Raw genomic sequence first — 25,641 nt, 5'->3', positions numbered from 1 at the left:
CAAAATGAAGCTGCAATTAATCAAAATGTTAGAAGGAAAACTGACTAAACGAAAATGTAAATTTATGCACTGGCAAAAGTTAAAGTACTAAAATTTTTGGAAATAAATTATTTGGAAATAAATTATAAATTAAACTCCAATTAATTTACAATACAATATGTAAATGAGATGTTGCATCTGTGTTCTTTAATTTGCACGTCGTTTGTAAATCAATCATTGTAAAGCACAGAATTATTTGACTAAAAATGTAACTAAAATTAAATACAAAACAAAAATAATAATAAAATGCTAAAATGAAACTAGAGTTAACATGATATTGGTGTCAAAAAACTTTAAATAATTTTTTACTTGGAGCTTATACATTAATGTTTCTAATGCATTAATCAGATGTTCATTCATTTGGATCACTTTATATTTTTTTCAGTATTTATGTTTTCAAATCATCAGATTTAACCTGTTAACCTGCACCTAAACGTGGGCGTACTGAACTCTCTTTGTTTGCTTACTTATTTGGTCTGGTAAGTGCATTACTGTAAATTTTGAAGGATGAGTGTAGAGATTATTTTCAGTGGTAATCAGTTGCATTCTGTATGTGTTCCTGTAGCTCAGTTGTAGAGAATTGCGTTAGCAGCCCAAAAGGTTGTGGGTTCGATTCCCAGGGAACACACACACTGGTAAAAAAAATGTATAGCCTGAATGCCAGAGGTGGGTAGAGTACCCAAAAACTTTACTCAAGTAAAAGTAAAAGTAATTCTAGAAATATTTACTCAAGTAAAAGTAAAAGTACTAGTCTTGAATAGTTACTTGAGTAAGAGTAAAAGAGTATCGGATAAAAAATCTACTCAAGTAGTTAGTTACTAGTTACTTTGGGTCATATATACGGAGCCTTTTTTATATAGATATATAGACAAAAAATGTATGTAATGTATGTGTGTGTGTATAAATGTATATATTTCATCAGCCTTTAATCCAATTTATGTAATTTATTATAAAACCCTGTCTGTAACAAATATAGGTGTCATGCCATAACATATTTTTAATACGACTGACTTTATTTTAAATGTGAATTTAACATTGAAAGTTAATGTGATATAAATATTGCTACTAATCTTTTATTGTTCAGAAAGAGAGCAAATAACATTTACATTATTAAACATAATTTTCACTGACAGTCTAGATTTCATTCACTCTCAGAAACTACCATTAAAATCACTGAAACTGTTAACACTGTGAAATCAATATCTTAATTATAGATTCGTACACACATCTGCACTTTGTTGTTTCTGACGAGAGAATTCGGCAGAAAGAGGTATTCAGTAAGTGAGCGAGTGAAGGAAGCACCGGCATTTCAGCGATGACTCATCGAACACCTCTGATTGGCCATTGCATTCAAAAGCTCAACAGAACCGTGTGTGATTGGTTAATGCGCAGCGCTGTAAAAACGCGTCTGTCTCTGGCTCAGCGCCAGCAAGCGATCACAGATCTGAATTTAGCAGCTGATGATATGACTTGCTGAACGTACTCGCACTGGTGTGATTGTATTAAAATTAATAAAATTTTAATCGGCTATTCTTTGTCTTTTGGAAGCTGCATTCAACCTGTTATAAGCCACACACGTACAACAAACTAATGTCACAGTGGTATCGTGTACTGTAATCGAATGTAGCCCAAGTTATTACCTGTTAAACAGTAGACAGCACACGCGTTCATCTAATAAGGATCTCCATCGCAAGCAAAGAATACTAGCCTTTGCAGATTAGCTTTCAATTCAGTGCAGTTCCATAGCCCCGTTTTCAACGCGGCTAATATTCTTAAACGTTACAACTCTGAGTGAACCGCTTCAGAGCTCAGCGCGTGCAGCATGGAACTGAACGACTCAATCAAACTGAATCATGAACCAATTCACTCGTTTGCCAATTGGTTTGATCAAGCCTTTGAACAGAGTTGACTCAAAAGAATGAACCATTCGCGAATGGGCATCGCTCATTGTCCAGAGAAAAGTAGACGGCGTGTTTGGAATAAACTGAAGCATTTATTGCATTAAGATAAAGTAACGAGAGGGGCGTCGCCCACAGTAACGAAGTAAAAGTAAAGATTTTTCCCAAAAAATGTACTCAAGTAAGAGTATAAAGTACCCATCTTTAAATATACTCCGAAAAGTATTCGTTACCCCGAAAAATTACTCAAGTAAATGTAACGAAGTAAATGTAACTCGTTACTACCCACCTCTGCTGAATGCACTGTAAGTTGCTTTGGATAAAAGCGTCTGATGAATATAAATGTGCATCCAATGAGTTTTTGTGATGTATTTTGTGATGTAAACACCATTTCTCATTATATGAATCATATATCTGCATGACTGTGAAGCTTTTCGATATTGCAAAACAAAGAAAACAAACAGTGTGTTTGTTCCAGTGAGATGTGCTGTATTGGAGTATTTGGCTCAGTATGAAGGTGTTAATGGAATTATTCACAGCTCTGGACTGATTGTATTTCAGCTGATTCCCTGTGATCACCAAATACAGTATTACCACAGAATCCTATGATGAATTCAGCGGTCATCTTGATCACAATTCTTAACAGCTCTTCCACCTGCAGCTTTCCCCTCTCGCCCATCTCTCAACACCTGCTATTTCTCACCTGACGGATGAGTTTTGAGGCTTGTTCGGTCTTATCCTCATTGATTCCAGTCCTCCTTATCAATATAGCACGGTCTATAACTCAGAAAAAGTCTAGAAGAAAATGGCGTCCTATTAATTATTAATTCTCCACATCTGCATCAAAGGCGAATGCAAACAGAGCAGATGTACTGTTGAGTGTCTCGTGCTAATGGAGCGTGGTCAAGCATCATCACAATGACTCCGTCTAATGGTGCTTTAGTCTAAAGCTCAGTCGGATATTGATGCTGTCATGATTTGAGTGCGTGGGTTGTGGTGTCCTCCCTCTGCTGTTCCAGCCATTGTGTTTTATCTGTTGTTATGATGATATAATTTGTATTTTCACGTCAAGCTGTGGCTGTTCTTCAGACAGAGATACGATCTCTGTGCTAACCATCTGCTGTTTTGCTTCGCGTCTTAGGAACAGTGACATTTACGCACATCAGTTTATGTTTAATGACAGTGGGAATTTTATTCTTCTTACTGTTGCATTATGGTTGACGTTTCCTACAGAATGTGATGTGGTTTCTCTATATTTCAGGGTATTTCAATCATAAAACCATCTGAAGGTCTGAGTTTAGTCAAAAGTTCATTATATTTTTGAAATAAAAAGTGAAACAGTTGCACATTATTATGAGCACACTGTGTATGTATGTATATATATATATATATATATATATATATATATATATATATATATCACACACACACATATATACACTACATTTTTTTATTAATTGTGGTTAATCCCACCTAACATTGAAGTTTTTAAATATACTTTTATATTGCAATAGTTTCACATTCAATCTTCAAATTAATGTACAAACAACATAAAGTATATTTTATACAGTATATTTTAATATTTCTTTAATGGCATCATTTTTTATGACTAAAAGACATCCTCTAATATTTAATTATTGACTATAGCCATTCAACATTACAGTATAATTGAGAGCTATCAATTTAACATTTATTTGACTTTTAAAAAATAACTTATAATTGTTTTCTTAAAACAATCTTCACATAAACCCATTATAACAAACATTAGGAAATATACAAAGTTGTCAAACACTAAATTCCCAATTAGATAAAGATGAATCCTTAAAGCAATAAAAGTGATTGATTTCCTCTTTTTTTATCTTTTGTTCTTTGATTGACAGACATCACAGAAGCTGGGCTTTTATGCTGTTTTGGCTGCTATTACTTTAAGTGCTGCTGCTGCTGAAAATGTGAATCTGATACTTGCATATTTTCTCTCTTTACTCTTTTTATAAAAATACACTTTTCTGACTATTACTATACATATTTTACTTATTTGGCACGTTTTAGTAAAGTACATTAATCTCTTAAAACTGTGGTCACAATTGTTTATTATTTTTGTATTATTATTTAATGTATTAAATTAATTACATTGTATGATATTTATAATGCAGAAAATTACAGTGAATTCTTTTTGCACTGCATTTATAGTTATACCTTTAAAATCATCATGAAATTGCATTTGCCACCCATTTTATTTAACTAACATATTTTGAAACAAGAAATTGACTTGATTTTATCCATCGGAAATTGACTGGATGGTGAAAAGTCATCATTTTTGATCCAGGTGGTTGGAGAGGAGGTTGAAAAATAGGACTTGGCGACATCCAACAGCTGAGACGGAAATTGCTTTGAGATACAAACAAACATTTTTTGGAAAACGTTCACTGTTGCCCCGTTTACAGTAAGACAGGAACATCTATTATGTGTTGATTTCACATCGACCTTCAAAACCTGTAATACATTGCATTTACAACACACCATTACACAATGTAACCAATGACATTTAGCATTAATAGTGTGTTGTAATGCATTATATACCTATTTAAGGTAATAAAATATTAAAATCTTATGTATAACTGTATATTCGGAAACAAATAGTTTAATTGTAGTACCACTATACTACCTTTCTCCTCCTGTTTACATACTAAGTCAAAGCCTCTCTATCTCTTTCTCTCAGACACTTTATTTACACTTCAGACACATCCTTTTTTCCAAGTCCGCCTCTCTTTTTTTTCCCCTTGTATTTTTTTCTCTTTTTCCTGCCTTTTATGTCTCTCAACTCATCCCAGACAGTGCATCAGTCCATGCTTCCAATTGCATTTTATTCTCTGTTTGTGTGGCTGAATGGAGCCAAGACTCTGATACAGAGATCAACAGCAGTTGTTTAATCCCCTCTTCTCCTCTTCCTCCTCCTCTTCCTCTCCACTGCCTTGTAATTATGAGGGAGAGGGTGAGAATGCGGCCCCCTGCAGTGCTGCCATACGCGCTCCTCTCTGTACACCTGACCAGAGCTGGTGACACAAGCCCACAACCACGGAGAGTGAGTGAGCGAGCGAGAGAAAGAGAGAGAGAGAGAGAGAGAGAGAGAGAGAGAGAGAGAGAGAGAGGGGAACAGGATGAGGGAAGTGCTACAGCTGTCTCTGTGACAGACTCGGCGTCTGCTGCTGTTGCTGCTGCTGCTGCCGATTGCTCTACAAACTGCCTCTGTGTCCGTCCTGTCCAGATACAAACTCGTTCATGTCGTTTTGCCTGGTCGACTTTTTTGACATGGAGTCGCCCACCAAAGAGATTGAGGATTTCGAGAACAACTCTCTGAAGTACCTACAAGCGGATCAGATTGAGAAGATCTGGCTCAGACTGCGAGGACTGTGAGTAGAGTTTTATACTTTCTGTCTATGTGCATGAGAGAGCACCATAAAAATCGAAATAACGCAATATTATTAGTAATATTTTATAAGAATATCAAGTATAAAAGTACAAGAAAATCACATTTTGAAACATCACAAAATATAAAAAAATTACCTGAAATTAATATGATACATTACAAAGAGGAAAGGATTTGAATATTAAATATGATCAATGTCATTAATAGAAATTGCTAATAAATTAAGAATTAATCAAAATTGTTATTGTGAGAAAAATTTGTAAAAAAATTTAACTTATTTATTTTCACACATTCAATACATTTAATTAAGTAAAACTATAATGATATAATAATTTATTACATTTTACAAAATATAATGATAATATTTCATAGCAATATAAAGTATAAAAGTATCATTTTAACAAGAATTAATCATGATAAAATGAGTCGTGATAAAAGTAGCAAAGAGCAAAGATCTTACATTACAAAAAGCTTTAAATTAAGTTGTAAATATGATTATTTAATTAAAAAATCAAATTAAACCAAAAAATTATGAATTAAGTAATCATACAGTGCAAAGAGTAAAATAATAAAATGCATAGAAATGGCGTAGAGTTAAACTTACTTATAAAGTACATTTCATGTTTTTTTGGGAGGGGGAGATTTGCAGTTGATGGCTTTCTAATGTGTTGCTGACATATTTGTGAAAGTGAGATGCGGGTCAGGGTTAACGGGTCACTTTCAGTACAAACATCCTCTTCATGTGTGGCTCGGTTCCCAGACGCAAAAGCAGCCTCATCTTCCTTCAAAAGTGTTTCCAGTTGATCGCTATTTAGAATGCATTTGTTTGAAAACCAGGCTGCCAACGGATCCAGCATATTAAAACAAAATATTTGCAAAGTGCAAGTATTTGCGGAAGAAATTACAAAAGGGAAATGTAATGTTTGAACTCGTCACTGAAGCTAGATCAAGAAAATAAATGCACCAAAATAGACTCAACTGAAAAATCTGAAAATTGCATGACTTTTTTTCTTTGAAGACACAAGAGTTTTATTAAAATTAATTCTTGTCCTGTGGTGCAGAGGCAAAGTTCATGAGTATAATGTTGCAGAAAATCATGCCTGTGGATGACTTTATTAGTTGCATGTGTAACTTATTTCCTATCACCGTCTCATTTATTGCCAGTTAATGAAAGGAATGGCTTCTTCTGAATTTATGTGGACAGTAATGACCGTGTATGTTATCACAAGGGGATTTTATAGTTTGCCGTTGCAGGGATTGATCTAATCCTGCGCTGTGTCATCCCACATTAGGCCGCTGAATGCTAATCCCTGTTATAAATGGCAAAATATCTTCCAGGTTTGGTTTTAGATTTATGACAGCTGCATTGTCCGTGATGGAGGAGTCGCCGTCAGCCTGGGGTCCCTGAACCCAGGTGGAGAATTCAGACAGCTGTTATTTGTCCTGAAACAAGGGCCATCAACATTGTCATAACGCCACCAGTCAGGTCGAGATTGAACCGAAGTCATCCTGTTTCCAGCTTTATTTCCCTTTAAGGCCCATTTTATTGAGCTTCTTAAGAATTTAATCATACACTTGGCAGCTCCAAGTGAAATGAGATGCGTGTAGACACCACTGGACACAGAGAAAAACGCACATATATGAAAGTTTAAGGCTGCAATAAAGGCAGGCGTTTTCTTCGTGGTAGATAGAAAGAGAGGAAGACGTTTTGATGATGAAGTCGACAGGAAGTTAAGGTTAAAGGTCGCTGATCATGTAAATAGCAGCGACTGTGTGTTAGTCGCTCTAGGCTCTTCTGAAGGTGATGTCATCAATATCAAACTTGACCAATCAGAACGTCTGTCTTCATATGGCTTGACAGCAGCTGCAGTTGAGATGTTTTACTGAACGCTGATTTAAAAGAAGAGGCATTTCCTCTCTACGTGCGAAACAGAGCGAGCATTCATGCACTAACTGGATTTAGATGACCAAATGTTCAGATGTCCATCATAAGAGGGTCATTGTTTTCCTTTTTTGCACAAATGTTCATGTGTTCCTTGATTCGAGCATTTGAATCAATTATTTTAACTTTATATAGCTGCTATATTTGACTTTTTTTTTTTAAAGATTGTTAACTATTATTGCCTGTATATCAAATGGCTAGTGGTCATACTTTTCAATCCAGTTAATATTTTTCAGGGTACGTTTATTACAAAAAATAAAACCATATATAAACACATTGATTAAAGGTATGGCAAAAAAAAAAAATGTTAATGAAAAAAGTTAGTTCACTTGATATTTTATAGAAAGTTGGACAAAATTTCAAAATGGAAATGAAATTGACGCTGAAGATTGCTGTTTACGTTCTTAAAATGTGAAATGCAAGCAATTAAAAGTTGTATTTAAAATGTTAATCAATATATTTTTTACATTCAGATTCAAAAAGTGAGACAGTTATGACACTCAAAACAATTAATGAAATGAATGTAACACAAAAACATGAAAAAAGTTAAATGAATCAGTTATAATAAAATAACAGCATATATATATATATATATATATATATATATATATATATATATATATATATATATATATATATATATATATATATATATATATATATATATATATATATATATATATATATGCCTGAATATAAATGCATAAAATGCACAAAAAAAAATGAATTCTATTTTAAGGTAGAATTCATGTTTGAGTATTTGGACTTTTGATTCAAAAACTTGTTGTTGAAATATATGTGACAACTAGCCCCAGTGGCCTATGCCAGATGCATTTATCCATTATATCCATATTTTTTTTGTTTCAGGCGAAAATATAAGAAGACGTCACAGAGGTAAGATATTCACTCAGACAACAGATATCATCTTCTCAACATGAAAAATGAGCTGGGAAAATGAGCAAATAAAACTGTTTGCAAACAATTTGCATAAACTGAGTTTTTTATTTCTGCTGGAAATCGGTTGTAATCAGAAACCATATCTATTGTATGTAGGTATGGTCACAGTTTTCTGGTGTGGTTTGGTTTGTGCTAAAAACAGAGTCTGAAAGCAGAAGAGGGTTGTGACATTGTGTTTAATTACTGGTTGTCAGTAGGAAATAAACAGCAGTTTTCTTTCATTATCACAAGTGAATGGAGCACTGCATTAGCATATGAGAACACTTACAAAACTGTGCTTTGATACCATGATGGTGAAGTGAAGGTTTTAGATAATAATAATACACATAGTACATTTTATATATGGTACTGAATGACTACAATTTAGTTTTTTTAAATTAGTCTTCTCACCAAGGCTGCATTTATTTGATCAAGAACACAAAATTGTCAAATATTACAATCATTTAAAATAACAGTTTTCTATTTGAATATAGTTTGGAATGTAATTTATTCCTTTAATACAAAATTGAATTTTCAATAGCATTATTCCAGTTTCCTTCAGAAATCATTCTAATATGCTGATTTGCTGCTCAGACATTTCTTTTAAAAAATGTGTTCCGTTTAATATTTTTGCGAAAACTGTGATGCATTTTAATGGACATTTAGTATCAACATATGCATTGAAGTATCACATATAAATACTGCAGTTCATATATTTTAATCATCCAGTTCCATAGTTTGTTTCAAATTACCGTTTCATTAGCATTTGATACTTTCACTATACCGTGGTACTTTTCTGTAAGGGTGAATAGAAGAATATGATTGTGATATTTTTTTTTATCTCTATATGTCTCAGATCCAGTATATCAGTCTAGCTGTTTATACAGTATTTGAAGGTATTTGAAAGACACACTCAAACAAAACCCAAATAGAACAGCTACAGACGTCCTCTGACATCAACCAGAGACTAAACAAAAAAAGCATTAACCGGTCAGTAATGACTAGGATCTTGAGAGTGTGTTCACACACACACACACACACACACACACACACAGAGAGAGAGAGACATAAACAGCCAGCAGCTGATGCCTGTCCTTCCCTTCTCACTGTTTCGTGTGTGTGTGTGTGTGTGTGTGTGTGTGTGTGTGTGCATGACAATGTCTGTGTTTGTCAGGCTTTGATGGTATGCCAGGGCAGTGTTGGAGATGTCAATGACTGTGTGCAGAGCTGGAGGGAAGTGTGTGTGTGTTTGTGTGTTTTTGAATTGGGCTTGAGGGAGATACAGTATGCTTTAAGAGCCCATCAAGGTGAAAGGTCACGGGCTGTTCAGACATCAGATCATATAGATCACTGACATTTTTATCTGTCTTGATAATGGTTTTTGTTTCACCAAACCCAGTTCGGGAATTTATTTTGGGCCCAGTCTCAAGCTTAGACAGCACATCCTATATTTTATTTCTGATGAACTCCTAAATGGCACACAAAGACAAAACAAAATCAGTTTGGTCACTTTACGTGTCAACAATCTCTTTCTATATTAGTGGGCAACCGTTGGTTTTCAAACTCTCCAGTGTAAGCTACACATTATAGTCAAAAGTTTGGCTATGCATAGCTATTTTTTGTGCTCAGAAGACTTAGTGAGAATGTTTGATAAGAATCAGCTTAAATCAGCATTGTCCTCATTTTTATCTTATGTGTATATAGAATAGGGAAGAGTGACGTTTTCTCAGGCGAAATACAGCGCTGGTGGGGCTGTTTGTGGCAGCTGTTTAATTTGAAGTAATTATCACCATGACTTCATTCCTTCACAGGATTTATGTCTCTTGATGATTAAGTCGTGAGAGATTCTTGCGTGTTCAAATAAATCTCTCATCCACACCGCTGTGCAGTGAAGGAACAGGTTTTTCCAGGTTTTTTTTTTTATTATTATTTTCTGAAGAACTCAAAAGGAATTCCAAGTCTTTTTCACGCAACAAAAATGGATGTATTGCTGAGATCCAAAAATGACCTTATAACACCATCAAATTATTTTGTACATCAAAATCTTGAGTTTAAAGGTCATTGCACACTAAGTCTGAAAATTTGTATGCATTTTTTTTCTTTCTTCTTGTATTGGTCATCCTTTCCTATCAACATGCTTGTTACGGATGCGAAAATTCAGAAAATTGAACCCAATCCGAACTTTTTAATGATGGAGGCAGTGTGTAAACATGATTGACACAACATAAGTTTGTACTTATTTTTTAACATGCAAAAATATCTGTTGAGAATTTCAGACTCTTTGTGCTATGACCTTAAGACCCAAGAACCAATGACTATTTACAAAAAAATACAAATAATAAGGTGTTGTAGCAGCTTGAAGTTTGGATAAATGGTAGCAAAATGTTAATTATGTCCAATAAATGTATGCAAAAAATATCTTTCATTGACTATATACCAAACCAGCATTGTTTGGCAACCTCACTTTGGAATTGTTATTGTATTGAGGGCAACAAAAGTTGAATAAAGTGTGTCATGTTGTTGTATGTAAGCATGTGTGATGTATTTTATAGCTCCAAGAGAAACCACAGTCTAGGTCAAATTCAGTTGGGTCACGCACAGGTTTTGTGTTTTTATTTTTATTTTATTTTTTACCATTTGCCAAATGGTCTTCAACACACTCTCAGTGACTCACACATTGTGGTTTGAGTTGGTTAGGGGATTATTTGGCATGCCAATACAGCTCGTAACTAAATGTGATGGGCACATGTGATATGATAGATTTCAACATTTCTAAGATGTTCCTATCAAAAGACAAGCTGTTGATGAAGACCATCTTGATTAGTCCAATGTGCCAATTAATTGTTATAATTATTATTAGCTGCCAGTCTTGGCCAGGACGAAAGTGATTTTTAATCTTCTTTGACTCAAGAAGGTATTTATAGGGGCAAATGTTTGGCAATACATTTGTACTGCCACTGGCATTTAGTCCAGTGTTTGCATTTTGATCCAAACTGATACCCGAGCCACTGAATCCAGGGAGTGTATAACGGCCATCATTGTGGCCTTTTCTGATGATCTAATTAAGACTGGCTTCCCAGTCAGAGGCAGCACAGCTATTACAGGCTCCTGCAGCCCGATGGCACTTCAATCTGTTTCTCACACATGGCATAATGAACACTGGGGCATTCAAACTCACCAGAGCCCTGCGCAGATGGGGTTTGTTTACATGTTATCGTGAGGTTCTCTTTTCTTTTTGACTTCTTGTGGTGTGGAAACTAGCTTTGATGTGGTCTGAACCCAACAGTCTGTCTGCGTTCGACTTTCTTCTCCTCACAGCGTCGTGTCATTCTGATAGACTACATGTGAAGCCGATTAGCTTTTCCAAGTTGGAATGAAGCAGAGATAAATATTTAGAAACCACCGACAGATGAAAATTCTCTTTCGCATTGGAGTGGTTCGACTTTTTACACAAAAACATCTCAAACGATTGAGTCGTCAGTGATCCAGAGCTGCGTTTTGGCATTTGTGAGTTTCTTGCACATTCGGCTCTCGGGGTGTTGTCTCGTCATGCCTCTGCTGACTGATTTCAGCTTGTTAATTGATCGCTTCACAGCCATTGAATCACAGCCCCCTCACCTGATAATTAACAAGATAATTACTCCAGTCAAAAAGTGACATATTTAACAAGCGATTTCACCTTACAACACCAATGCCCTCCCCGGGGAGCAGCCGTCGCTGGTGTGTTTTGTCAATTGAATACAAAACAGGGAGACAAAATGGATGCCATTGTCATCCTTTAGTCTATCTTTACGCACTTCCCGCATAGACCTCGAGTGAGCTTTCCTGATCGTATTATTCCATTCTCCTGAAGAGTCCCGTGCCCACAGGGGTTTGCGGGGATTAAATATGCTGCTCTGTTGAAGAGTGCAGTGCCGATTGCACGTATGCTTCGCTCTGATCTGTCCTTCAATTTGCCGGCAGTGAGATGGAGAGCAGAAATGAGTCTGGGTTTATCTCCCAGAGCAGGGAGCAATCTCTTCCGGCCACACGACGACCCCTCATTCCCTGCTGCTCCCACACAATAATGGGATACAGGTGCTGACTAGCATTCATTTGTGATGAATTCCATGCACATCATAACAAACCGCCCTGCCGACAATAAAAATAGGTAATTTGGAGGCTCAGACGGCTTGAATTATGATCTGCAAGATGATATACAAGTATCGGGAAAGATCTTTTTTTTTTTTAAGGAATGAATTAAAAGCATTTCCAAACATAATTTAAAGCTAAGTGTGTAATTTTTGCACCACTTGTGTTAACTATTGCATTTTATTTACGTATTTTTAACAGGTTTCCTAAGCACTTCCCTGTCTCTAATTGGTCAGGCAAACAGATAGTCCCGTCCCCTAAACTCCTGCAATTGGTTGAGCCCATAAGTATATTATTATTATATCGTTTTTTTATTAGTACCAAAATATAAGCTGTCATTATTTTCCTGATCCAGTCAATTCCTGATATATAAAATGAGGTCCCATTTACTTTATTTTCAAGTAAAATAGGTTGCAAATTTATTGATTAACATACTGAAATGCTCAGCCCATCTGATCAGTGCACACTACATCCAATTTCAATTAAATTCCTATTATACGCTATATTATTACTATTGAATTGTCACATCAAATCCACTGGCCTTAAAGTGAGGTCACATTTTTGAAATTCAGGCAAAATATTGCAGGTGGAATTGGTCCATTTTCCATTGTCAGTTTCCATTGTCCGTCAATGTATGGTGCCCTGCTCACAAGTCACTGTCAAACCAACCAGTTTCTGTTGCTAATTGCGTGAGTTTGCGTTAAGTTCGCACAACTTAGGCAAGTTTCTGAGGGCACAAATCATTCATTTCCATTTTATCATTTTTTTGCGATTTATGAAGGGCTGCTCGTAAAAGTAACTTTCAGGCCACACGGTTTTTTGTTGCTAATCACAGCGAATTTGTGACCAACTTCAACACAAGCATAATCTGTTTGGGAAACTTTTTCACCCTCACGCAAAAAAAACTCCCAATCGCACAGATTCCTATCAAAATGAATAGAATTTGCCCACTCAATTGTGCAGACCAACAGTAGATATGACTTTACTCTCCACGCTATGTTTCCATCCTCCAGCTTGGTTTCTTTTGTAACTTTATCTGGCTCAGCCAATGTTAGTTTAAATAGCCAAATGCCAACAAGATGGGCTGTATAAATGGTCACAGAAAAAGTTTTTTGTATTGTACAATTCAGAATGTAATGTGCTACAAACAGCATTAATCTTGCCATGACTTAGTAATGTCGGTCTTCTTCTTGGTTTCTGCTAGAGCTAGTTTGGATGACTTGCAGAAAAATAGCTTGCGTGGATGGAGACGGTATAACTGTGATGGAAAGTCGTGACCTTGGAACTTCAGTTGTGTTTATTAATCTGATTTATAGATGGGTTGGAAATAATGGCACAAAGAAAATCAGCAGTTTGCACCCCAGGCAAGCTAAAACCCAGAAGCCTCTCCGCAACATTCGCACACTCTTTAATACACTGCTCCTGGTCATTGCTATCGCATGAGGGATATACAGTACCGGTGACCTCTGACCTCACTCTTCATTCCCATGCAGATATCTGTAAGGCATACTGATTAAATGACTGAGTCTCCAACTGCAAAAATACTGTTGAGGGATAAACACTCTTTTCTCCTGGAGCAGATCTGGCTTTGGCCTAAGCTCACACAGCTCTTCAGCTGCACAAAATCAGCACAGCTGTGATGACTTTGGCCGCAGATGACCTATCGTGCACGATGGGGCCCCTCCAGGGCTTGGGTCGTGGGAGCAGAATGAGGCCGATGTTCAAACCATTATTTACAATCAGCTTGCATATTGCATATGCATATTCTCTCCAGAATTATATTTATTTCATATTTAGTTGAAATGTGTCCTTTTTAGTGTCACCGAACAGAACTGCAAAAATAATGACTCATTTCCTCTATGGGGAATTATGAGGCCAGGGACTCATCGCACTCTATTTTAGAACCATTTTACTTACATTTTTTGCAGGCCTTGAGAATATCTGTCTATCTGTCACGGGAGAACGGCATCTTTATTATCAGTCTCTGGCAGAGACCTTTAGTTGGAAATGCCACTCAGGCATGAGGAGATCTGAGGTTTTTAACTCTGATGTTAGGAGAGCTTTTCTCTAAAGCTGATATTCTGTGTGCCGGATGATGAGACGCAAAACACTGTGGATTTGTTAGGCTTTGCAGCTGCAGACTATGAATACGCAGGTATGAGGTATATTCTCAATCCTTTCTGTTTTATATGTAATCCCTTAGATGAGCAAACATTTTTATTAGTGGTGCTTCCTGAAGGAGTCAATCTATGTCGGGGTTATAAAACCACAAACGTTATTCCTGAGATTATCATGTGGCTTATTGAGGAAATTTGCGATATTTATATTTACAGTGTTAAGACATAGATTTGTTTAAGGTGGATAGAAAAAAAAATAGATTTGGATTTTGCAAATTCCTTTGCAGTAAATATTTCTAAACATCCAACAAAACATTTGTTTTAGATTAACAAAATGAATGTTTTATTTTACAGCATTTTTTTTTTGATTAAATAAGTAAATCAAATTTTGCTGTGTTGCATTTAAGCAAATTGATGTTTTAACTCAAAAATTTAAATTTGTTTGATTTTTCTGCAGTGTGGCAAAGCCATTTATACAGAAAGAGTAAAAATCTAATTTAAATAATGATTCTTCGCTCCCTGTCACTCATTCCCCACCCTGAGGAAAGTAATATTTATTAATAATCAGGCGATACAGAGGGATGTTTATCCGGCATGCAGATGCTTTCAACCTGTTAAGCTGTGGTGAAATGTCATGTTGTGTGGGCATTAGTGAATAAATCTCCCCCTTCCACCATCCGACAATTTTCATCCCGTGTTTTTGTGTTTTCCGTACCACTTAATCTGCAAAGAAAAATATCATCTTGCTGACTAAATAGGCTGTAGTTGCTTGTGAAGGTTAGCAGAGTGCTGCTGTACCTGCTTTTCTAGTTTATCATAATTTTACCAGGCTCTCCATTTTGCCTTGGGATCCTGCTGATTTGTATTGACTGTCTGTTAGGATGAACTCGTTCGTGGCCGCCGCTTTCAACTTCATTTTGGGAAAGAGAAGGGATGGAAGGGTTTATGTTTTTACTGAAACTCATTTCAGCATAATTTAAACCATTCGTTGTGTTCTGCCAGCCTTGGGAATGTTTCAGATGATCAGTGCCAGGTTTGACTTGGCTCTTGGAAATCAGACAATACAACTGCTTTAAATCGAAACTGGGTACTGCCATCGGGCTAAAGTGAGAAATGGGTTGATGGAGAAATAGACAACGATTGATTCTGTTATTAAGGTACTATCAGTGAATTTGCATTCAGTGCTGAGACTCATTTTAATATTCAGAAATCTACAATTGAGCCCTGATGGCCTCAGTGTGAAATAAAGTAAGATGTCTGTTTACGTGGGAATAGCTGGCAAAGTGGCATACTGTGAAACTGAGTTTACAGCATAGAAAATGTCCAATCAGTGGCATAATGGCCTATCAAAATCATAATTGCAGCTATACAAAGCTCTTGACCTTAAACCCAGACATTTATCATCTTTTATAACAGGGGAGGAGTTAAGCGAGGATCTGTGCTGCCTTTAATTGAGCCTTTGCTAAGTCTTAAAATGTTACTGACCGTTCCTTCCTTAGAAACTGTTACCATATTATCAGACCATCTTTTACTCTTTTTCTGATGTAAGTCTTTTGAAGCCCTATGTTGCAGACACTGTAGAAACATTAGGAACCGTTTTAGCAGTTAACATTAATATATTAGCCTTTCCTAAGCCCCGCCTTTAAAATGTTACAGACCAGCCCTTCCTTAAAGGGATAGGTCATCCAAAAATTTAAATTACCCCATGATATACTCTCATGATTTATGATGCACTTTATTTTGCTTCAGAAACACAATTTCCATTCACTGCCAATATAAAACTTGAAAGAGCCAGGACATTTTTAATATAAGTCAGATTGTATTCATCTGAAAGAAGAAAAGGATGGCTTAAGGATGAGTAGATGATAGGGTAATTAAATTTTTTGGTAAACTATCCCTTTTACCGTCTGTTGCCATCCATCATGTTGCCAGACCAACTTCTACCGTTTTTTTCTGAAATAAATTCGGGACAGTCCTATTTGTTTAAATGTTTCAAACATTGTGGAAGCATTAGGAACCGTTTTGTCGGTTTATATTGTTGCGCTGAGTCACTTTCCCAAGCCCTGTTTAAAAAAAGTCTGACAACCTTGACAACTGTCCATCATACAGACTAGCTTTTGCTCTTTCTAGTGTAAGTCTAAAATTGTGGAAACATTAGAAACTGTTCTGTCCATAATTGGTTTCAAATAAGGTGTTTTTTTTTCTTTCTTGTGAAATTTGTTGTAAAGCTTCTCTAAGTATATTAAACAAAGTGGGGGGATCTTAACAAAGGGTCAGTTGTGCACTTCTGGATTTCTGTTATATATTATGTCTTATCCTGTCATGTGACTGAATCAGATCAGACCGGGCATTGATTCTGTCCCCCGTGAGCCATTCTGGAGGTCTGGACCTTTCTGAAAGACTCCAGATGGACCTGGCAAATGCTGTGTCAACACTTTGGCCTTCAACCTCTCGTTGCCTTCGCACCAGAGCACCAGCCACTGAGACAATTAGTGACCTGGACAGAACAGACACAACAGAGTCAACTGTTTCTGTCTGCCCAGCTGCTCAACAGACAACAGCGGCTGTATTTAGAGTTTCCCCATCCTGGCCAATTCCACACCAGCCTCTCTGGTCTTAATTAGTGATGACGGGCAGTAAATGGTGTGTTGTTATGGCCATTAAACTTTTCACCCACTGTTAGCATCATTGGTTACACTGCCCATGATCCACCGCTGCTTCTGTCTCCACGGTTACAGAGGAACAGGGCTCTTCCTCCCAGACTGGACACATTCTCTGGAACTTCTGCCAAGAGCTCATCGCAGTCCAGCAGTGCCAGGACTTGTGCTCCGAGCAGGAACTGAGTGACTGTAGACATGGAGCCAGAGTCCTTAAAGGCAAGTCAGTCCACTTTGTGGCAATTTTGGCAGTTGCTGCATCCCCATATCGATAAATCAAAAGGGATAGAAATAAAATCAGTGTTGGCATAATACTCTTATATTAATAGTATGTCAAATCACCAGTCAAATCTGACAGTGGACTATTATTGTTATTATTACAAATTTTAATGAAATTAAAATAAGAAAATGTATATGGACAATATATTTTTCATTATCATAATATTACATAAATATTAATAATTATAAAAATTATAATGTATGGTGTTTTTATTATTGTTATTATTTTTACTGATAAAATGCTTGGACACACTGGATAAAAGCATCAATTTAATGCATGATTTTTATGATTTTTATTGTATTTTGATTAACTGACAAATTGTGTCAGAAATGAAGTGCATTTATTTATTAGAATTACATAAAAATTTAAAATAACTGATTTCTATTTAAATATATTTTAAAATTTAATTATTCCTGTCATTATTATTATCAATGTTAAAAACAAGTTGTGCTATTAGTATTTTGTAGAAATTATGATACGTTTTTTTTCCAGTATTTTTTATTAAATATAGAAAATTCAAACAAAAAGCAATTATTTGAAATATAAATCTTTCGTAACATTATACATTTTATCAATCTAATGCATCTTTTCTGTATAAAAATATAAGATATTTCTGTATAAATAAAATGATCGATTTCTTTCAAGGAAAATTTTTTTGACCTGACTTTTGAATGCTATAGTGTTTTTTTCAGCTCTTTCGTTCTCATTCGTTGCAAAGAAATGTAATTTCTTTTGATTTCTCTCCTTGCAATTGTCTGATGCTCTGGTTTACTCTCAGATGTGGAAAAATCATTAAAGCTGTGTTTTATCTCCTCTAGTGCTTCAAATCTTCAACCTCAGATTACCTGCGGTCATTAATCGTGAATGAGAGCAAACAAGATGAATTTTAATGAATTGCATTGAGTAAATTGGTTTAGCATGTAGACAGAAGCGTTTTCTGTGATAACCACCAGTTTTGCTAGGTTTGTGGGGGCTGGGTGTGGGTGATCAGGTCATACAGCAAGGTTATGGATCCATAGTTGTATGGAACCCTGTTTTGTTCTGTTCTACGGCTATATATAACACACTGTACAGTCAAACCCAGGTCGTATTTCAAAGCTGTCTAAGAGACCCTGAGTAGTTAGTTATGTGCAATTAATCAAATCAGCTAAATAATCTAAATTCCCTGTAGAATGTGCAGTGAAGTGTGTATGTGTACTTTTGTGTATCAGTGACCTTCATGTCGTCACCAGAGAGTGAAATGTGAGGGGGGTTCAGGATAAATGGGATTGTAAGGGCTGAGTGACAGTTCAGTGTCGGTTGGATCTTCACCAATTATCAATCTTACGTCTCCACTGAAGTGTTGCTGAACAAAATAGGAGTTGAATATTTAATGAATTCCTCTCTCTCTCTCTTCCCATCCATCTATCTTTTTTTCCATCTGCCCTGTGTCTGTTTAGTTTAGGAAGGCAGTTAAAGTAAGCATGTGACCTGTAACCTGAAGCTTTGACTGACCTTCATACCACAGTAACATTTGTGAGATATTGTGTCCCGCTCAATAAACAAGCTGCCCTTTATTGCAAAGCTGCCAGCGCATTGTGAACGCCTGTGGCAGCATGGATAAATGCTATTTCGTGAAGAACATGATTTTCACCATGCCACAGATGGTCACTTCAAATCAGCCCAAGTTGCCTCTTTTTGTGCCAGCCCCAAAATCTCTTTCCATCCCACTGTTTTTCACCCACAGCTGTTTGCAGATTTCATCACTCGCATAAATGTAATAAAGGATAACTCAAAGGATTTTGAAAGTTCCTTATTCATACACTATGACACATGCTAATATAGGGCCCTATGATTTCCTTGATGCGGAAAACGCTGACGGAATCGCGGAGTCCAGTCATAAAAATGGAATTCACAGTTTAACACGGAATGTCACGGAATTTGTCAAATTTTGATTGAATTAATCAAAAGTAGGTAATGACACTTAAAGGTACAGGTTGTAGGACCTGCTGCTAGAGGGCGCACTACCTAAACAATAACAATCGTGTGGTTTGAAGACGCTAAGAAAGAGTGTGGAATGATGGGATTTGTTGTCTTCTACCCAACCGCAATCAAACGGAAAGATAAATCATGGACTTAATGAGGATGAGGTAAAGTTTTTTTAATTTTGTGTTTGATGACATATTTTTATTATATTGAATTAGACCCGAGTAATGAAAGGGTTTACAACTAAAAACATAGCAAACGCGAGTTCAACGATTTGCACGAGTAGATTAATGTAACATACAAAGTCAATGCAAAGACGCTATCAGACTATGGATCAGACGCGTCCTCGCGCGGGTCTAGAGACGCGATGCCCCGCGTTTGCCGTGTATGCCCCATAATACTAATCTTGTTGATCGTTATAAAAGTATACGTTTTCTGTATAGCAACTCACCTGTCGAGTAAAACACAAGCGAGATCGGCATCTCTTTCTAGTTGACGTTTGTTGTGAAGCTCTCTCCATCTAGAAAATGGAACACTTATATGTATCCTCGCTCTTTTTCTCCTCTTGTCCCAAACTCTTCTTGGGTCATTTGGTTGGCCCATACGCTAACGATTGTGGGAGCTGTCCTTGTTGACAGAACCAGCGGCAAACGGTAAACGGTGATTATGTTCCATTAATAAGTAACACAGTCCACCATAAAATGTGCAAGAAGAAATAAATAAGGAACTTCTTGAAGCAAGCAAGTGGTTTGCTGGACGCTAGACACTACTTCCGCATTTGTCCAAGACACTGTTGTCGTGTGATTTCTATGTCAGTAAAGGCGGTAACAAAAGGTAACTAACTTCATTGACAGGTGACTGCACTTCCCCATGTCCCTGTTTAGAATGGGAATTTTCTCATAATTTAGAAGTACTTTAAAAAAAATATTAGAGAGATTGTTAGTAGTCAACTGGACAAAATATTTAACACTAGCCTAGTGGTTTTTTGATATTTTACTGCAAATATCTTACAAATTGTACCTTTAAATCAAATCGCGATATGGAATAGTATCTGTAACTATTAAGCCGCAAAAAGTTGACTTAAATATGGCCCATTAGCAGGCCAAGGAGGTCCACAGCTGGAGAACTGTTAGCATCCCCATTCATTATAGCTGAGTATTAAATGGACAAATTAAAAGACATATGTATAACTGTTTATTTTATGTTCTAAAATGTAGCTAAATAATACATTAAAAAAGTAAAAATAAATAACTGTTTTATAATTAATAAATAATAACAATATATGTATTATTGTATGTAAAACAAATACATATATACAATAAATCTTTATTCATTTTACAATATATAATGTAAAATAAAAAAATAATAAAAAATACACATTTCCAGATTCGATTTTGATTCATAGGCCCTTGATTTGATTTTGACTTGATTCAGTATTAGTTTAGTTTTGTTTAGATTGAGTAAATTTTTAGATTAAGTTTGAATTATTATTTTGATTAAATTCAATATGATTTGATTTGGTTTTGATTATTTGATTTCACTTGATATTAGATTGATTCTGATCTGATTAATTTGAGTACATTTACAGATTTTATTTTATTTGATTCATTAAATAATTGCTTTAATTGAATACTTGATTTGATTCGTTTTTTTCTCTTGATTCGATTTAATATTTGTTTAATTCATTTGGGTGCATTTTCAGATTCAAATAGATTCTGATTCGCAAGCCCTTGATTTGATTTAATATTTTGATTTACCATCAGTTTGGTTAAATTTTGATTTGAATTCTTCTGATTCATTTGGGTATATTTAAGGAACAGTGCTCATATCATGCTGTAAAACTTCTAATTTTATATATTCTAAAAAATATTAACAAGTCGATATCCATGATGTATTACAGATATAGGTTTCTAGTTCAGAGTTTGTGTTTGTTTGTTTAGAATGATTCAGTAGAAGGACTGACTCATAAACCATCTGTTTTACACATTTTACACAGCCTTACTGTTTATGACTGGAGCATGCAGTATTGGAAATATCACTGAAATCTCCATTTGTAACTTCACTAAAATATTTGAATTTATCATTGTAATTAAACAAATGTGAACAGATGAAGTGGTGTGTAGTAGTGCTGAAAGGCACTGGACTTTCCCTCTCTGATCCTCTCATTGGTTCACTAATAATCTCTTCCCATGTGGATGTTTTCTGGATTAATCGAGGCAAAACCCATGTCAGCAAGTTAACAATTAGAAGTATTCCACTGGTTCTTATCTCTACTTATCTCGTTTTCTCACAATTTCTCCTCTGTTGATCATTTACTGGCATACCCATAATTCTTTGCACACATTTGCAGGTTTGGTATTTAGTGAATCTTGACCATTCATTGTTTTAGAGAATTGAGGCAAAACCCATTTCAGCAAGATAACAATTAGAAATATTTCACTGGTTCTTATCTCATTTTCTCACAAAATCACCTCTGTTGATCATTTACTGACATACCCATAATTCTTTGCGCACGTTTGTAGATTTAGTAATTAGACAATCTTTCTAATCCATCTTCTTTTTAGTTGTTTATAGTCTATAAAGTATATTTAACATGCAGAGCTGACATCCCACTTCCATTTCCAAACCAATGAACAGATTGCAGACCAAAAGCATTCCAGTCTCTTTATCACCTACTTTATATATTCACATCGCCTGCCTAATGCATTAATCTGTTTTAGTGCTTCATAAGAAAAAAAGTGTTTTAAAAACAGAGTGAAAATAATGTCTGACAGATGGAGTGAATCTGATAAAGTGAATTCTTTAATGATTGCATCGCCCATTGTGTGCATAGTGAGTGTGTGTGTGTGTGTGTGTGTGTGGATATAGTTTCTGCATGTGACTGGAGAAGATTAGGGCAGTCCTGTGATTTGCCGTATTGCGACGCTTTGAGTCAATGCACTGTAAGCCACACATTTCTCTCTAGAGGTTTGAGCCTGACTGTGACTGCTAGTTGTCCTTGTGCAGATTAGAGTTACAAACCAATCCATTACAGACCTGACCACAGAAGTGACTTTTAATAATGGTAACAGTAATTAGTGGTGTTTGCTAAGGCAAGCATTGATATTATTACTGCTCATACTTTGGCTAAGTCAAACAAAAAAAAAACCTGAACCTAATTATTAAGGAGAAAAAAAAAAAGATATTTTGAAGAACATTGGGGGTCTGAATATCCCTTTGACTTTCATTGTATGGAGAAGAAAGTAAATCAGAAGTACAAGTTTGAAACAACGTGAGGGTGTATAAATGATGACAGTCTCCTTATTTTTGGGTTGATTGAAATCTGAAATGATTTCTTCTACTTTTCTACAATTTCTATTGTAATTCATTCCTGCCTGGTTGGATGATAAAGCATTCAAAAGAAAAAGTGCAGCCATCGTAGACCATGACATATGAGCATGTTAATATTCCAGGGCGAAAAAAGTTTTTATTTTGCGATTTGGTGTCAGTGTAATTTGTAATACTGAGGAAAATGCAATAGACAACCTTTTTTCAATTGTCAGAATGATTTAACACTTTTTGAACTCTCCGTCAAAGGTTTTAAAATAGATAATATGTAAAGTTACATGTGGATGATTACATCTAATATGCAGCCTTTGTGATAATACTAGTGTTTCTTATATGGCTCAACATGATATCATCGTGGATGTGCCAGGAATGTGTTGTTTATAATCCTGAATGATTAATCCGGGAACAGTACCTTCAGTTTTCTTTTTTTTCTTTTTGGTCCCTTGTTTACACATTTGTCAGAGTTCAGTTAGTGAAGCTATTGGAGCCACAGACATCATTTCAGTCCTGTATGTGCATGAGTAATTTTGCCAAAATCCAATTAGAGAGCCGTTAAAGGGGATTACGGCGCACTTAGTCCTGCTCTCCCCAGCCTGATTAAAGGGTTTATAGAGCTTTTACAGTGTGGTGCTTTACAGACAGGTTTAAACCCGATGTGCTTGAGAAGATCGGCCTAACATTGGTTTTTCTGCTTCATCCACCACTGTGCTTTGGTTTTGGAAAGGCTTAACACACTGAACCTGTTGCTGACGAGAAAATTATTTATATTATTATTTAAATTGTAATTAATTTTAAGTAAAATTGTATGCATAAATCATGGTTGGGTTGTATTTGTTGAATTGATTTTTTATTCTTAGATATGATTTTCATTAGAATAAGTAAACTAATAAATATTAGATTTTTTACAGGAATTAATTTTTTTTTTGTGGTGGAACGTGCTTAAATGTCATAAAAATATGCAAAATTAGGGTAATGTTTTCTATATTCAAAATCGTGTAGGGATTTCTTTTTGATTTTTTGAGTGAAACATCTGAATATATTTACATTTTTAATACACATTGAAATATGTTTATTATGCGAGAAACACAGTTTGAATCTGATTTCCTAATAGTGTTTCTCTTTCTTCCCATCAAAAATTAATTGTGTTTTGAGACCAATCTGGTTTAAAAGATTGTCAGGCTTATGGTATGTTTATTTTGTTGTCTTTGATCTTTGGAGGTTTAGGAGATGTCACTGGAGAATATTATGTCATTGTTTTCAATCCAAGTGGTTTCTTGTATCTTTGTCCCTGGTCGAGTATTCATCCCTGTGGGACTCCGGTTGTGAGCCGGAATTAATGAACTAATGGGAAATCGGGGTGCTGACCCCTCTTCCTTTCTGAAACCACATCCGGATGGAGATTTAAGCACTGATTGTTTAGGACCTGATTACCAGCATATCCTTGTGGTCCAGTCCCCCACTATGCGGAAGGAAGGCATTTGGGCCCCCCCGTGGACGCCACATATGTTTCAGGCTACATGTGCCAGTCGACTGACGCATCGTGAATCACCGTGGCAACCTCCGCTATGCCGGAACGTTGCGTTCATAATAACAGAGTTTGAGCTCACCAGATCCGTCAAGGTCACAGTAAACAGTCCACTCAGCACAAACACCCAGGAGAAATAACTCACGACAGCAAACATGACTTACAAACCCATCAACAACCTAACACTTCCTGCTATGTCACGCAGCCATGCTGTTCTGTGCAAGACTGACAAAACAGAATTCACAGGATTATAGTAACGATTTAAATTCAATGATTATTATTTTTATTTTTTTATTTTTTTTGCATATTTTGTAATAATGAGAAAATGTTTGTTTGTTTTGTTTGTTTCTCTTTTGTCAAATATATTTAAAAATGTTCCTCCATTTTGTCAAGCAAATCTATTTTATTCTATTTATTTTTTCTCTATTTGGCTAAACATATTTCTTTCTTTCTTTCTTTTCTTATCTATCAATCCTCTGTTTATTTTTATTTTATTTATGTATTTTCCCAACATTTAGTCAGGCAAATCTTTTGTCTCTGTGGCCATGCATTTTGTTTTATTTCTTATTTCTTATTTTATTTATTTATTTATTTATTTATTTATTTATTTATTATTTTATTTTATTTGAAACTTTTCTTTTTAATTATTTATATATTTTTGTCCATTTTGTCAAGCAAATATCTTTATCTTTATTTCTTTCCATTTCTTTCTTTCTTTCTTTCTTTCTTTTTCTTTCTTTCTTTTTCTTTCTTTCTTTTTCTTTTTCTTTCTTTCTCTGTCCTCTGTTAATCTTCATTAAAGGTTTTAAAAGGTATTACAGCTTTGCCAAGGTCATGGGTTCAATTCCCAAGCCAGGGAATGCATAAACCAATGAAAATGTATTCCTTGAATGCAGCACATAATCAGTATTGCTGTTTGCAACATGCTAACGTCAAACTTCATTGAAATCAATTGTGAACTGATTTCTCTTCAAGTGTTATACAGTATGTAAAACACTAATGTATGAGTTACTTTATATGAAGAACACTCCAAATCTGTCAGTTATGCATGTTTATTTCAAGTAAGAAGTATGTAGACATTGAGGCAACTCATGAGGATTTGGAACAGAACCTCAATCTGATGGCCAGACTGTCAAACTAACCATCCAGAGATTCTGCTTAGTGAGGGAAACGTCTGCCAGTGCAACAATGCAGGAACTCAAGCGTGACACGGGCGTCCTGAATAAATTCTGTGTCCTTAGACGTCCCGAAGCTTTTGTGCATTTTCGCAAAGTCAGTAAAGTGTGATAATAGCTCAGATCTTCAATGACTAACCTTAAAAAAGACCACCCATTGACCTTCAGTAGAGAGAGAAAAATGGAAATCTCTCAGAGCGTGGGGGAGGGTGGAACGAAAGA

The 25,641-nt window shown here is 35.6% G+C and overlaps 1 protein-coding gene across 7 annotated transcripts in view; it reads left to right on the top strand.

The window, feature by feature from the left end:
• Positions 1-25,641, top strand: part of pde1ca (phosphodiesterase 1C, calmodulin-dependent a) — a 70,013-nt gene that overhangs the window by 18,703 nt on the left and 25,669 nt on the right. Inside the window, exons 1-2 of one of the 7 annotated variants that reach the window (XM_026201470.1) lie at positions 5,090-5,347; positions 8,174-8,200. The exons of the other annotated variants lie outside the window; for them this stretch is intronic. Coding sequence (XP_026057255.1) covers positions 5,217-5,347; positions 8,174-8,200 — 158 coding nt within the window. The 5' untranslated portion in view covers positions 5,090-5,216. Of the gene's footprint in view, positions 1-5,089; positions 5,348-8,173; positions 8,201-25,641 lie in introns of those variants that run through there. 7 annotated transcript variants of the gene reach the window in all.

The sequence above is a fragment of the Carassius auratus genome, chromosome 24 (assembly GCF_003368295.1).
Source record: "Carassius auratus strain Wakin chromosome 24, ASM336829v1, whole genome shotgun sequence".
In the NCBI taxonomy this organism is placed as follows: domain Eukaryota; kingdom Metazoa; phylum Chordata; class Actinopteri; order Cypriniformes; family Cyprinidae; genus Carassius; species Carassius auratus.
Note: the sequence above shows the minus strand (reverse complement) of the source record. Positions and strands in the feature narration are given on the sequence as shown.